Genomic DNA, 16,603 nt, shown 5'->3' on the forward strand with positions numbered 1-16,603 from the left:
AGACATCAGGTAAGATTTGTACGTACTTTTTGCTTTGGTTATTAATAATTTTACAAACAATTAAGTTATACACAGGGGATTACCAGTGACCTAAATACTTTACAATGCTCAGTAAATGTTTTGCAAGAGAAAGAAGTAGCCAAATACAAATGTTAACACTGATAGACATTAAACTGGGCAATAAAAATACTTTAAAGGGTCCATATTATGCTATTTTCTGGTTTATGTTATAATGTTTCCTCACCAAAAATATACCTGGAGTTTTTTTGGTATCATCACTCACTCTGCTCGAAAGGGGTCCGGGTTTCAGATCCGACCCGACATCTGGAGTGGCGGAGATAGGCGCCTAACTTGCGAGGGCGTCCTAGTTCGGTAAAACGCAAACGAGTCCTGGAGAAGCTGGCGGGAGCTCCCGGGGAGAGTTCTCTAGTTTTCTTTGGTGCAGGGCAAGAGGCGCCCTGGAAATGTGGGTTCGCTCACCCGAGAAGATGGGCCGTGCCTTGGAAAAGCGGGTGCGGTTCCGGCGGCGTCCGGATGGAGTCCCGTCGGCTCCTGCGGAATCCAGGGGAGAAGGTGTAAATCGTCATTCGCATGGCGCCGCGGACTAGGGCCTGTACCCATAGATCCAGCAGGGTCTCTCCAAAGGAACTAGGCCTCTGGACATGTAAGGACAAGGTAGGTAAAGGGAAGTCGGGACAGTCAAGATGCCCGTAAATGCTTCGGGATAAAGGATTGGCTCTTAGGGCTCGGTCGGTTCGGGAAGGAATTAGGGGCGTGCGAAGCGGTCTGGGCGCCGAGTGCCGCGCTGGTTGGAGTGCGTCCGCGACACCGTCGCCCAGAATGAATGCCCCTCCCGCCGCCGGGAATGCAGCAGGCGCGCCGGTCCGCGCCCCCGGGGCGGCCACCCACGCTGCCGGCCTCGTATTCATCTTAGAGATGGCACGGTATCTACTGTATTTCGCGGGGGATCGCCTAGTGCGGGCGGTGGTCCGCCGCGCCGAGACCAAGCGGGCCCGGCCGGTGGTTGGGACCGAGGGTAGGTCGGTGGGAGCGTGCGACTGCTGGACCGCACAGCACGGGTCCCTTTCTCTCTAGTGCGGATCTCACTCAGCTCGGCGCCGCGTGCGGGGTCGCGTCTCGCGAACTGACTGGCGGCGGCCCCCGGCGGGGTTCGCCACTCGGCTAGGCTGCCGAGCTAGCAGCTGACATTAGAACTGGTTAGGCGGACACAGGGGAAATCCGAACCTGTTTAAGTTAAAACAAAGTCGATACGCGAAGAGAGCACCACAATGGGCGGGTGTTGACGGCGATGTGATGTTCTGCCGCAGTGCTCTGATGTAAAGTGGAAGAAAATTCAATGAAGCGCGGGTAAAGAGCGGCGGGAGTACGAACTATGACTCTAGTCGTAAAGGTAAGCCAAATGCGTCTTCATCTTAATTAGTGGACCGCGCATAGAAAATGCGATGAACGAGATTCCCACTGTCCCCTATATAACCGACCCTTGCGAAACGAACAGCCAGATGGGAAACGGGCTTGGCAGAAATACAGCGGAGGAAGAAAGACCCGTGTTGACTTGACTCTAGGTCTGGCACTGTGAAAAGCAGACATGGAGAGGTGTAGCAATAAGTGGGGTAGGCCTCGGCCGCCGGTGAAATACCAACTAACCTTATCGTTTTTCACTTACCTCGGTGAGGCGAGGGAGGCGAGACACCTCGACGGGCTCTCGCTTCGGCGTCAAGCGCCGAAAGGCCCCCGGGCACGTGACCCGGTCATCACGGGGAACAAGTGGAGGTGGGGAGTATTGACTGGCGGCGGTACATCCTGCCAACCAGTAACAGGACAAGGTGTCCTAAGGCGAGCTCAGGGAGGACAGAAACGCTCGCCGTGGAGCAGAAGAAAGGGCCAAAAGCTCGTGCTTGATGCTTGATTTTCATTGAAGTATGAATACAGACCGTGAAAGCGGGGCCCTCCACGATGCACTTACTGACTTTTTGTGGTTATTAAGCCAGGGAGGTGTCAGATAAAGTTACGCACAGGGGGATAACTGGCCTTGTGGCGGCCAGTACGTTATCCATACAAGCGACGTCTGGCTTTTGATGATCCTTCGAGTGTCCCGGCTGCTGTCCTAAGTCTTGTGAACAGAATTCAGCCAAACGGCAGTCTGGACATTGTTCACTCCCAACTAATAGGGAAGTGAGACTGGGTTCTAGAACCAGGTCGTGAGACAGGTTACGTGTTTACCCTAAGCGTCGAATGTCTGATAGATGTGTTGTTGCATAATAAGTAAATACCTGCTCAGTACGAGAGGAAGACCGCAGGTTCAGACATTTGGTGCATGTGCTTAGGCTGAGGAGCCAGATGGTGCGAACTACCATCTGGTGGATTATGACACTGGAACGCTCTAAGTCAGAATCTCCCGCCTGACAGTAACGATACCCGATGTAGGCAGCGCGGATCTTCGAGGTGGTCCAGGATAGCCGGCCGCGCAGCGGGTCAGGATGAGCAAGAGCCGTTCGTGGATGACGGGGCCGGGGGAAGGGACGCCAGGCGACAAGGGTCCCCCCCTCTCATAAATGACATCCATACCTCGCACCATCAGTGTTTGCTGGAGCGAACCCTGGTGCTAAATACACCATTGCAAGAGCGGACCTGTATTCGGTCAGACGGTTTCCTACGTAGCAGAGTGTCGGCAGAAAGGCTCCTTCACGCTTGTCGATCTAATTTGACAGTCAGTCCCTTGATACAAAGACGTCTTTTGTATCGATGGATAATCGGCTGGTTGTGTACCTCTAACGGGTCTTCCTTCTTCTGTGAGTGTATATCAAGAGTACCTAGATGGCTGAGGCGGAGGGTGAGGGCGGAGGAGCTGAGGTGAGGCTCGAGGCTGAAAGGCCTCTGAGGCTGAGGCGTCTGAGCTCAGGCACTCGGAGGCTGAGCGTCAGAGGCTGAGGCTGAGGCTGATGGCTGAGGCTTGAGGCCTCTGAGGCTCTCGAGGCGTCTGGGCTCAGGCCTCGCAGGCTGAGGCGTCAGAGCGAGGCTGGGCTGAGGCTGGAAGGTTCTGAGGCTGGGGCTGGGCTGGGCCTTGAGGCTTGGGGCTATGGGGGCTGGGCGGCTTGGGCTGAAGGGTTCCCCTCACCGAGAAGTGTCCATGGACGGGTTGGCTGGGAGACTGGACCCATGGTCAAATGGAGAAGCACTTAGTGGAGTAACCAGATGTACCAGGGTCCACCACAAAAAAAAATGACTAAGTGGAAACCGAGTACCAGGGTTCACCAAACCCTTACCAAAGAGATGACAAATAAGTGGAAACCAGAGTACCTCAGGGCTCACCTACCCAAAAAAAAGTGATAAACGGAAATCAGAGTACAGGGTCACCAACTCCCAAAAAATGGACTAAGTGTCAAACTGAGTACAGAGCAGCGACGAGGAATTCCCTGCGACGGAGTACCAAGGGCACGCAAATTCCGGCGGGGAGCGTATCTCCCTGCTTAGCCGGGGTGGGCGGGGCTTATAAGAGTGGGTGCACGGGTTCGAGGGGAGAGCCGGGTGCCTGTGCCGGGTGGAGGGTCTCCGGCTAGCCGAGATACACTAGTGGGTAAGTCCCAGCACAGGATGGGCTCTGTTCCTCCTGGGTGGATTAGCCCTGGCACTGGGTGGGCCCCGGAGCTACCGGAGCCAAGGCCCTGGGCTGAGTAGTGTAGCCTAGGGGAGGCATCAGAGTGAGTCGGGTAGAGAGAGAGAGGCGGGAGTTAGCGTCCCGTGGAGGTCCGGTCCAGGACCCCCAGGCTGAGTAGTTTAGCCGGGGGACACGGCTCAGCAGTGGAGTGGGTAGAGAGGCGGAGTGTGTCGCTGGAAGGTACCTGGAGTCCGGAGGTCTGGAGCCGAGGACCAACCGCAGGCTTGAGTAGTTAATTTAGGCCGGGGGAGGCTCCACGAGTGAGTGGGTAGAGAGGCGGAGAGTGTGTCCCTGGAGGTGCCTGGAGGTCGGAGGACTGGAGCCAGACCTCACAGGCTGAGTAGTTTAGCCAGGGGGAGGCTGACAGATGAGTGGAGGTAGAGAGGCGGGAGTTGTGATCCCTGGAGGTGCCGGAGGGTCGGTACGGTCTGGAGCCAGGACGCTCCCAGGCCTGAGTAAGTTTTAGCCAGGGGAGGCTCAAAGTGAGTGGGCCGTAGAGAGGCGGGAGAGTGTGTCCCTTGGCGCAGGTCCGGAAGGAACCATGATTTAGCACTCCGAAGACCCTTCCATCAATTTTAGCGTGCTAGAGATGTCTTCTCTCTATGCCAACCTGCGAGAAGGAAGGAGAGTCTTATTTTCCATCGTGTCGCGTGGAGACAGGTATGGGGATAATTTGAGCAGTGAGAAGTGCTGCCAGTGTGTCGGTCGCTAAAGCTCCACGAACGATCTCTCTGGCAGCTACGAATGCACGATCTTGTATGACTTCAGCCAATGTCTTCGGTTAACGTTGGACGGCTATTCCACGAAAGCTGCAACTCACAAGTTGGAACATGAAGGCCGTCTCATGTCTCCTTGAGTTATGTTATTTTGTAACCTTCTTTTTTAAAAAAGAAGAGTAGACAGACAATACATAAAAGTTTGCTGTCAATAACGATGGTAAATGAAACCAAAACAAACTCCAGGGTATGTTTTTGCTGAGTCAAACCAAAAGTTAGTAAGCAGACAGATCGCAAATAGCTCACAAGAGTGTCGATGTTTGGATATATAACTGGATAACAAAATTTGAATAAGGGATCCCCCATTGGATCTGTCCAACAGGTCCGGAGCCGGAGCGCGAAACTTGCGCGAATATTGCAAGCATGTTCTTCAAGGAATGAACTGTTTATTCAGACTCATATGAAACAGGGAAAAATATGCCCACCAGAAACAATGACTTTGCTAGAGAAGATTAGATTTTTATATTATATTTTTTTATTTTAAGGTGCCCACTATGTAGACGATTTCTAAGTGGCGCGGATGACGGTATGCCGTAGACAACGTTGGCTTTGGGTCCATATAGGAGAGAGAGGCGGGCCACTAGTGGCTTGTTTCAGACTCTCACTCTTGGGTAGGGTTTCCATTTGGTAATTTAGCACGATCTTCTGTTTTAATTAGAACGCATAATACCCAGTTCTGTATACAACCTTCCATGACGTTCTCTGTATGATGAGGTTGGGTATGCGACGCCTCTCACATGATCTGACCTATTAACTTGGCCTAAGGATAGTCTCACATGAAGTGGGTAGAGAGCCGGGAGTGTGTCATTGGAGGTCCATGGGAGGTCCGGAGGCCAGGACCCCAAGCCTGAGACCTAGTTTTTGCCAAGTATGAGACTTGTCTTATGGAGATGCTATTACTGTGTTGCTTCAACACTTGGCTGAGTTTATATTTAAGATGTTTGATGGATACAGCCTTAATACTTATGAGAAAAACTTCTGCTTTCTTTGAGTGGGGCATTGGCATCGTGCACCATGTTGTATGTCCTGACTGTATAACTTACTCTATAGGTTGCTGCCGCAGTGTGCTTGTGTGCCTACTGAGAAGAGTAAATATTCTATCTCGTATAAAGAGTGTTACATTCTTAAGACACCTCCCCACCCACGAGAGTTACAAACAAGATTCATGTTTTATACAAAAAGCACAGTGTAAGAATTAAGAATTTGTTTTAAAAAAAAATAAAAAAAAAATCACTTTTTAATTGCCCTAGTTTTGACCGGTTTTTTAGATTAAAAACTTATCACTTGCCTGATTAGAAATGATGAGCAGTATGCGTATGCACAAAAGAGATTCCATGAACTTTTACGCACGATGCAACACACTGTAAAGTGTTCTCCCGCTTCCTGATTGTGGAGAAACCAAAGTTACAGTTATATTCATGATTTTTAGTTGTAGCGACGCATGCACAATTACGGAAGCATAATACCTAAACATCCTCCAGGTCCCTGAGTAGACACTTTATTATGTATAGTGAGCCAGGGGGCTGACGCGCGTGTACGATGTTCCGAGACTGGGTATGACAAGAGGCTGGAGTAGTGATCGCCTGGAGGTCATCGAGGCGACATAAGACTTGGACGCCTTGGTTAACGGTAGGCCTTAAGCGAGGACTTCGCAGAGATCTGTTTCAGTGCTGCCCATTACACATTTACAACAAGCCTATAGTCTGACAGCTTTCACACACTCTGTTTAGTTTAGTAGTTGTGGGAAAAAAAAAAACACTGGAAAAAAAGCCATAGAGTAGTTTAGCAGCAGAACATTGAGGTTTAAAATAGACTAATGTGAAGAAACCATTTGGCGTCGATCTACATGTTTGATAAGTAGGAGGTGCATTGCAGGTAACATACGTGAAATGCACTTTGTCTGGTCATGGAGATATTTAGTAAGAGCTTTTGCCTGATAGCAAACGCTCTTTCAATCTTGGCACATGGTGAGACCAAGACGAACATCAGAGGAAGCAAGTCAGATCGCGGAAGAGGAGGGTCGTATCCGCGCCTCCAAGCCTGAGTAAACGGTGCTAAAGGCAATGCCAGGATATTTTATGGACGGCCTCTATCAAGTGACGTGTGTGTAATTGGGAGATGAGATGCAAGGTGGGAGGCTATGTAATGAGTTGCTGTACCTCGTTGGAATAGGATTCCAGCAACAGGGAATGAACAAGACTTCCACACAGAAACAACCAAAAATGTTACCAATCACCTTCGTAAGACACTGAAAGAGCCTGTGTAAATGAATGTATACCAGGTCCCTCAAGGCTGAGCAGAACTGGAGTAGTTCTTAGACTTGCGGTATACGTGTAAACCGCTGTAAACCAAAGCGAAAAAGTTGTGAAAAAATATAGGTCAGGGCCCATAGTCAGTGTTGCACGTTGGCGGAAGTAAATTTAGAGGAGTGAGAGTCGAAATGGGATGTGTCCTGGAGGTCCTTTATGAAGGCAAATCCTAGACCGGAGCGTAAAACCAGCTCACTCGTTAGTGACGCACGACCCCAAGCCCGCAGAATGTTGTATTGCCAGATAGATAGAGAGGTTGGATTAAGAGGCTCACAGATTCAAAGAGAGAATGTGGACTCGCTGTGGTGAGTCATTGAAAGTATCAGTGATGTAAAGGATGTGTGGTACCAGTTTGTCTGCCTGGAGGTGCCTGGGGGGTCCGGAGCTGCCGGAGCCAGACTCCAAAATCCGCCAAAAAAGCATAACCTGATTATTAATTAGTTCTTTTAGTCACCACTATCGGATCAATAAGAGAGCTCAAAACTCGATCAGGTTCCGAGATGGGTAGAGAGCCCGGGAGGCTTGTGAACAAGCATGTGACTCGGGTAGATGGTCTTCTTCAGAGATTGAATCTCCCGCTGCATTTACATTTAAGGTATGTCAGAGTGACCCGGGACAGATTCGCATGCACTCCGTGGCATAATTTGCGCTCATGCCTGAGTACGTTTACTCCGTTTTTCAATGCAAAACCAGAAACTCAGAAAATGAAAATACACCAAGCGATGATCTTCATTTGAGCTATAGTATGTCCTAACAGAGATATGTATCAAATGGGATGAAAAAAAATACAGAGTATGTACGCAGTGAAGTATTAGTGTGTGTCCTAAGAGTGTTTTGCAGTTGTATGGCTCGCGTGATGCTCTAATGAAGTGAAATGGAAACAGCCGAGAAGTAACCCTGAGTAGATGTCCTAGTCTCAGTCCTAGTTTTCTGTGAAGGTCTAAAACTAGCAAGTGTGAGCTTGAAGAGCAGGACTTAAAGCACCAGGTCCGGGAACAGACCGAAACCAGACTGTGATTGAGACCGGGACTTAGATCAGGACCAGACCAGGACTGAGACAGGGACTGAGGCGGGACAAGACCAGCACCAACAGTGTGTGACTGAGACCAGAAGAGACCAGACAGGGGCCTCATTTATAAAAACGGCGGGTTGCGTTTGTGGTCCCATAGCAACACAAGGCCGCCACGCAATCCATATTTAGAAAAAAACACCGCAAAAAAAAACCACGCAATCTTTGCTTTATAACTCCCACCTGCAACTACAAATTGCGCATGTAAACCTACGTCACGTCACGCCCTCTCCACACCTCCACCTCACCATAAAAGGAGCATGTAAAGTGACTCGTGAATGAGATTTCCCTAAACATGAGCCGATAATCAGTGGGTTTGACCGAGACACGCGGGACAGAGGGAGGAGGACGCTCCACGCAGCACCACGTGATCACGACAAAGACTTTATTAAAGACTTTATTAAACCTTGTTTAATAAATAAATACAAAACTAAAAGTGACAACAATGACTCATCTGTTCATTTAATCATATTTCATAATATTTAGGCAGCACATCTTTGCAGTAAAGCCCATGTGTTTTTTTCGCTATTTCAAGAGTTTTATCGCTATATTTTTAAGTCTGTCTATGATGTGTGTGAGGACTGGCCCTGTATTTATGCATATCCACGTAGATACGTGCACGCGCTGATCTGAATGGTCAAATTATGAGCGCGTGCGAGAGATTCAGATGCCCTCCCCTGGAGAGGGAAAGGAGCGAGGGAGGGACACGAGGATACGAGGACACAGATTTAACATGAAACACATCAGATACAGATGTTATTCTGCCAATTAAAGTCCACACGAAATATCCAAACTGCTGAACCTGTGAGTGTGGGTCTGGGTCTGTGAGTGTGGGTCTGGGTCAGGACGGGCTCGGGCATTATTCTGTTCTTCATACAGTCAGAGAGCAGCTCTCATGTGCAAGAGTTCCCCATTACACAAAAATGTAGGGAAGATTTTGGTTGGGGTCAGGTTCGGGCAGTAGGCTTCGTGTTGTCCACAGACTTGAGTCACTCTGGCGCTCGGTGCGTAAAGACTAAAGTAAAAGTGTTAAAGTTGCGTTCATTAAATCAAAGCCTGGCTCCAAGGGAAGAGTTTACTCTCAGGTTGGGTCATTATTTCGTCCTCTGTGTTGGTCAGTCTGTGTTCTATAGAAGTCTATGGTCGCGGTGTGGACTGTGGGACTCTGCTCTACACTGTCCGGGAACGTGGCCGCGCTCGTGCACGAGTGTCAAATGTATCATATTGTGGAGAATAATGAGAGGAATAAACAGCCCTTCTCCGTATTTTGGCGAACCAAACACTTAAATGCGCAAATCAGAAGGTAATTCTTCTGTATACGTGGATTTTCTGATCAAACACTTCCTCAAACTCTGTTCACTTCTGCTTCTCTCCACGAGTGTCGCTTTTTCCCCGTGTCTCCAGACTTTGCGTAGAACTTACAGGAGGTCCCGAGTTGGCGTAGAGTTAAGCAAAGAGCCACGCCTTAGGCAAGTTTTATAAATACCGCGGTTGGCGTAGGAAGCGCGCACGCACGGATTTTTGCGTAAGCGAAGCTTTATAAATGAGGCCCCAGGACTGAGTCTAGGACCAGACCGGGACCAGGACCGGGACTGAGACCGGGACAAGACCAGAACTGAGACCAGGAACAGGACCAGGTCCACTAGACCAGGACTGAGACTGTGATTGAGACTGGGAATGAGACCAGGACTGAGACCGGGACCAGACCAGGACTGAAAATGGTTTAGTCCTGGTTCAGTCAGTATGTGGCACAAAGGTCCGTCATCGCAGTTGAAGTCATGAAAATGGGAAACAGCCGTTATCCATTTTCCATTATCGGAAAAAAAAAAAAAATAAATAAAAAATGTTATCCATCTTTTCATTTTGGTTTTGGAGACAAATAATGAAGAAAACAGTTGCTTTTTGTTTTCTTATTTTTGGTTTTATTTTGAAAAACGAATGAACGAATGATACACAGATTTTCCAGTGCTGACATCGTCCAAATGATTCTAGTGAAGGTGTATGGAGTTTAAAAACACAGTGGAGCACTTCCTGTATTACCACATGACATCACAAGGTGGGACAGTGTTTTCTGTTTGAGAGCTCAGCCCAAATATGCAGGGTTTGTGCGTTAAACATGTGAATGAAACAAAACACAACACCAGGTCTGTTTGTGATGAGGAAACAACATTATAACATAGATCAGAAAACTCTCTAAGTACAATACTGAGAATGTGCAGTACAAGTATGGAGTCAGTCAGAATAGTTTACACAAATCTCATGTACCACAGCACACAGAGAGGAAATGAGGGCCAGGTGCACGGCTCTGCTCAAATATATTTAAAGGAGAGGTCTCGTTCAGTGCAATTTCCTCTGTTTGGGCTGGTCACTTTAAAGGGCCCATTAGGCTGTTTTATGATAATGTTATATAATGTTGTTTCCTCGTCAAAAAGGACATAGTCTTGTGTTTTGTTTCTTTCACACATGTTTAAGACACAAACTCTGCAGATTTAAGCTGATTTCTTGATTCAAAGAGAAAAAACTCTGCTCTGCCTTGTGATGTCGTGTGGTAATACAGGAAGTGCTCCTTCATTTGAATAATTTGGATGATTTCAGATAATCTCTGCTGAACTAAACATAAAAGGTAGCGCTTAACTTGGAAAACTACAACTAAATGACATCACAGGGTGGAACAGAGCATTTTGGGTCAGTCCATAAAAAATCAGCCGCCCTCCCCTATAAGCCATCTCACATTTGTCTGAAAAAAATTTCAAAAAATTTCTAAAATTACCAAATGAAAGAATCTCAAATTTTAGCTCAATCGCTTGAGTCGTTCCTGATTTATGGCCCGGTGAAATTCTGGGGCTATGCTCACTTTTTCTGAAGCCTAAATTTATAAGCATGTTTGAGCGACCATAACGTCATAAAAAATAGAGCTAGGAAGCTGAAAATTTGTATTATTGTAGATTGTTGGTTCATAGATTCTGAATCTGTTGTATCTTTAGTAAGGGGTGCGCTGTGGGCCCCCAAAATCTCACATTTGGTTGCCGCTAAATTTTTTTTTTTTCAATTTTTGAGGTCCCAAGATCTATTTACTCCAAGCAGATATTTACAAACTAACTGTTGAACCTGAATATTTGAGAGAATAACCATTTCTAAAAACAATCTCACACTTTTCTGAACTTTCATGTGGATGGTGTAGAGCTCCAAATATGGTCACAGACCAAATGTGGTCTTTTTGGCCCCTTCTTTGGAGCCTCAGTTCCCCATGTGGGCAAAGTTAGATGTTGATCAAATGTTTAACTTTGGCATATTGTGATTAGTTTAGAGTAATACCAACATCTACTATTAACTTCCTTCATTTCAAATGGAATTTTTGAAAATGAGCTCTCACAGGTAATTTTTTCAGCCATATTTGAGATGGCTCATAGGGGAGATTCCTTGAAAATGGCTGATTTCATATGGACTGACCCTTTTGAGCTATGGAGATGAAGACAGACTAATAATAAATGATTACTCAAACAAATGTGCAAATGAAACTAAACACAACTCAAGCTATGTTTTTGATGAGGTATCAACATCATAACGAAATAATACAGTAAAATAATGTTTTCTCTTTAAACCTGACCCTTACTTGACCTGGTTACAGCCGCTCTTCTTCCTTCTTGTCTCCATGGAAATGTTGTTGCCTAGAATAATCCACAGTATGGCGTAAAACTCAAAACTATCTCAACTTTACTTTTTTATTTTCATGGAATGATTGATGATGATGATTTTCCACCTCCAGAAAGTTATGCAGTATTTCATCAAAAATATAAAAAATACCCTCATATTACAAAACAAATGGGTCAAAAAACACTGTGTTATTACATGTTCCAGCTTTTCACAGGATGATAAATATGTTGAGTACAGCTGGAAGTATCAACAACTTTAAAGGTCCTATACAGAGGTGTGCAAAAATAACAAAATATCGATATGTCATATCATTTAATGTGATGATACAGTATTGATATTGTGGGATAATGTATTGATATATCACCGAGAGCATTTTTTAGTATATTTTACTAAATTATTTTGTTACAGCGCTACAGTGTTTATATGAACTTTGCACAAGAAGTGGTTTAACAAAGACTTTTAGTATCACAGACATGATTTAGCCTTTATTTTTTATTGAACTATATGGAATTGTTTTGACGTATCGAATTAAAAGCTCACTGTATCGAGATATGTATCATATCGTGGCCTATGTATCGAGGTATGTATCGTATCGGCAACTTTTTATTAATACCGAGCCCTTGTCCCTTATTACACAAAATGTATTCTTGTGAACTTTAAGGTATGTTACAATGACGTTACCTCCTCAAACTCATACCTGGAGTTGTGTTTTGTTTCATTCACACACGTTTGAGTAATCAAAATCGATTTCTCTGTTTCACCTTGTGATGTCATGAAGCGGCAGTTTTCAAGTTAACAGCTACTTTTTTCTTTTTTTTTTTTACTTTGTATTTATTAAGTTTAAGCTCATCATCGTCAATTACAAAGCTGATTAGATATATGTTAGAATAGACCAAACCGTATAGAAAAAAACTATAGTTATAACAGAAACAATTATACATATACAATTATAATAATAAATAAGTTAATACATTAATAAATAAATAAAATGAAATAAAATGAAATAAAATGAAATAAAATGAAATAAAATAAATAAAATAAAATAAAATAAATGAGATGAAATGAAATGCTAAGGTTGCTGGGATAATAGAGCAAATGTGGAACAGCTCCCTTTAACCTTTATTTCTATAGAGATTGGCAATTCCAGGGCTGAAATTATCCAAATGATCCTAGTGAATGTGTATAGAGTTTAAAAACACAGCGAAGCACTTCCACACGACATCACAAGGTGGAACAGAGAGAGAGAAATCAGCTTAAATGTGCAGGATTTGTGTGTTAAACTTGTGTGAATAAAACAAAACCCAACTCCCGGTCTGTTGTGATGAGGAAACAACATTATAACTGACCAGAAAACAGCGTAATATGGGCCCTTTAACCAAACATGTCTCAGTGTGTTGTTATGACTTATGAAGAAGTGAATGAGGAAACTCTATCTCCGCCGTGGCCCCTATCCCTGGAGTCAAAGAGCCAGACACAAAAGCGCAGACAATATTGGTGAGGTTTAGTTTACCATCAGCTCAATGAAGATTTTAGTGCCCTCCCAAAGGCCTGTTGAGTCACCCGCACGATATGTTTTGGGAATATGGAAATGAGCTACTGCACATACAAATAAGAACAAGTCTGCAATGAATACAGCTATATATATTTGAATATGCTCAGAGCAAAGGGGAAATAAAGGTAAGAGTTGAAGTACAGTATGTTTTGTTCTTTTTCGATAGGAGGATGTCGAGGCAATATCAGAAAGGACTGCGCGCCTGGAAAGGACATTTTCTTCCAGTTTTATGGATTTTGATATTGGCAAGTCCTCAGCTAATTGGTAAGTACCGAATTAATAATCCAATCAAAGCTGCTGTGTAAACTGCATCTAAAACTGACTATTTCAGGTCTAAACTTGAACTAAACCAGGATTAGGATTTATTTCAAACCATAAGAAGAGAAGACTGGAGGACTAACAACAATTTAAAGGCCCTATATTACACTAAATTGACTATTCTGAGCTTTAATTTATGTTACAGTGTTGTTACCTCCTCAAAAACATACTTGTGTTTCGTTTGAGTAAGCCTTTTATTATTGGACTGTCTACATATTTAAAGCTCAAAATGCTCTGTTCCACCTTGTGATGTCATGAAACAGTAGTTAATTTGATTGGCAATTCCAGGACTAAATTCATCCAAATGATTCTAGTAAAGGTGTATGGAGTGTAAAAACACAGTGGAGCACTTCCTGTATTACCGCATGATGTCACAAAGTGGAACAGAGTGTTTTCAGTTTGAGAGAAGAACTCCTAAATATGCAGGATTGTTACATTGTGTGTTAAACATGTGTGAATGAAACAAAACACAACTCCAGGTCTGTTTTTCATGAGGAAACAACTAGGAATGTAACAATAACTGCAATATCGTGATATTGTATCGTCAAAGTTCTCACAATAATATCGTGGACCATCACAATATATCGAATTATCGAAGTCTCTTTGCTTAAATGAATAGTTATGGTGCCACAATAGCTAAAAAAATTATCTTTGCTCCATTTCAGTGCAGACTAGATGAAGAAATAACTGTTCTACGCACTTTTAAGTTTTAGCTTTTTGGATTAAGTCCTGTCAAGGCATTTTAAAAGGAAAAAGTAGCATATCATTTTGTTAGCTCCACAAAATATTACAATAAATATCGTACCGTGAGATGTATATTGTGAAAATATCGTACAGAGAGATTTGGATATTGTTACATCCCTAATCGTGAGCCTCCCCACCATATCGTGAGCTTTCCCACGATATTGCAATAAATATCAAACTGTGAGGTTCATACCGTGAGGATATCGTATCGTGAGACTTGGATATTGTTACACTTCTAAAAACAACATTATAACAGAAATCAGAAAATAGCGTAAAATTTGAGTTTTAAATAATACGTTAGTTTTAAATTTAACACCAGGTTACATTCACGTTTTAGAATACGATGATGTTATAATTTCACTCTATGTAACTCTATGGGAGATTCAGAGTTTTGGAAAGAAATTCAAACTTCTGATCCATGAATGTTGAACCTCATCATTATTCATTTATTTAATATTTGCTCCACAATCTTGAAATATTAAACTTTTGGCTTAATGACCTTTTAAGTAGAGATGCACGGATTGCGGTTACAACCGCGGTATCCGCAGATGGTCGGGCGGATGACGTGATGAAAAATTATATTTTAATTAAATTTGGGCTACTAAAAAAAAAAAAAAAAAAGTTATTGTTAGTATTGTTACCTACATCTGAAAAGACGAGTCTCATTGTCTATGCTTGTAGTATGAAGTGTACGTCATATCCTTAATTAGCCCATTTGAGCTCGTTTTTATGTTCTGAAGGTTCAGGTTGTGTCGGGTTATTGATGCCTAAGGTTTACGAGGCACATATTATATGCAGTTTATTTTATTATTTCTAATTTATTTCAGCTGTTTGCCAACACATAAGTGGCTATAGGGCCATATTTATTTAGTTATGAATATTTTTTCTTGCCTATTTCAATTGGAATATAAAGAGGGCATTGCCTGATTTCAATAAAGGTTCATCTGGATGAGATGATCTGTCTATTTTTTTTCGATATCAGATATATTTTAAAACACGCAGACATTATAGCGTAGACTGCCACTCGGGGGTTTTTAAAACTTAAAGAAAGACCCATGGAGTGAGGCTATGACTTTGAAATAACATCGGGCAATGGCAGAATGTTCAGAATGTAACAACATCCAACACGAAGGCAAGAAGGTTCAAAAATAGCCTAGTCGGAAAACGTTGTCAATTAATTAGCTGCGCAAGAAAACCAGGTAAGTTTGGGGTTGTTACACGCTGAGCGAATTTTGGAATGAATGAGCTATAGCTTTTGCATTTTTATCGAGGCTCCTTAGTTTGTTTGCTGTATGATTGTTCTAAAATCTAAAATCAATCGGCGGATGGCGGGCGGGTGCGGTTTTGAAAACCTTAGGTGCAAAATGGACAGCGGGCGGATGATGAGTTTTGTGTCGCGGTTGCGGATGAAAAAATAGCCCATCCGCGCATCTCTATTTTTAAGTGACAATGATCCCGTCTTTGGGGTTGAATAATAGAACCATTTTCTGAGCCATTGTGGAAAAAAATACATGTTCACTTTTGTTTCTGTGTGGTGACATAGATAACTTTGAATTTCATACCACTAAGTAATAATATTGTACTGTATTGTTCCATGTGGCTCAGTAATTACAGAAATATTAACCATAAACCAGATCAAAAACCAAATCAGCTCCATTTAAACCGACCACATACCACCAAAGGTAGATGTGACATAATAATATAAACTGATATAAAGATCGTTGCTGGATTGAAATGACCAAAAGTAGTAGTTTTTACAGCATTCTTGTTTTAATTGTTCATTTATTTTTACATTTCTGCTATTGTAACTTAAATAACAAACTTTTTCATATGACAGACTTAATATAAAAGTTCTCAGCCTTATTAAAGATTTTGTGGTTGAGCCAAACCTACGTCAGCATTTGAACTCATTGACTTTCTTGTCTTGTATCTGTGACACTCTGCTCCAAATAACTTTCAATGTGTCGTTCTCGTTAAAAAAAAGTTGGGGACGGCTGGTTTAACCTATAATTATTTTAGTGTTTATAAACTTATTGTAGATTTTTATGTCCAACTTAACTACATTTGTGATTTATGACATGATATAGTTGTTATCTTGATAAAATTATGTTACTTTTACTGCCCACTTCCTTTATTCGTGGGTTTCAGAATGATAAAAAATGATAAACGTTGCCATAGCGATAAACAATTTAAAGCAAAATATGATTATAATTTCTCACACCTCAAAACGTTGCGTAAAACAGGAACGCTGAAACCCCTGAATAAAGGCGTAAACAGTCTGCTCTATAATCTATGTGAGATCATTGAGTTTCTTTCGTAAATAGGTTACACTGTGCAAGAGTTGAATAATTTACTCCACACCCAACTAATTGTTATCTGGACGTCACAAAGTTTACGCACTTTCTCTTTTTGAGTTCAGATTTTATCAGAAGCTATCACACGTTTATTCAACAGGAAAAAGCTTATGACATCACTTCTGGGAAAATGTCCCTCAGTACCTTTTAT

The 16,603-nt window shown here is 43.4% G+C and overlaps 1 protein-coding gene across 1 annotated transcript in view; it reads left to right on the forward strand.

Annotated features, from left to right (window-relative positions):
* Nucleotides 1–16,603, forward strand: part of LOC110171013 (adhesion G-protein coupled receptor G2-like) — a 61,590-nt gene that overhangs the window by 17,291 nt on the left and 27,696 nt on the right. Inside the window, exon 3 of the mRNA XM_055151253.1 lies at nt 13,203–13,300. Within this exon, the coding sequence (XP_055007228.1) occupies nt 13,207–13,300 (94 nt within the window). The 5' untranslated portion in view covers nt 13,203–13,206. The remainder of the gene's footprint in view (nt 1–13,202; nt 13,301–16,603) is intronic.

The sequence above is a fragment of the Boleophthalmus pectinirostris genome, unplaced genomic scaffold, assembly GCF_026225935.1.
Source record: "Boleophthalmus pectinirostris isolate CB_2022bp ecotype Guang Dong unplaced genomic scaffold, ASM2622593v1 HiC_scaffold_15, whole genome shotgun sequence".
Taxonomy (NCBI): Eukaryota; Metazoa; Chordata; class Actinopteri; order Gobiiformes; family Gobiidae; genus Boleophthalmus; species Boleophthalmus pectinirostris.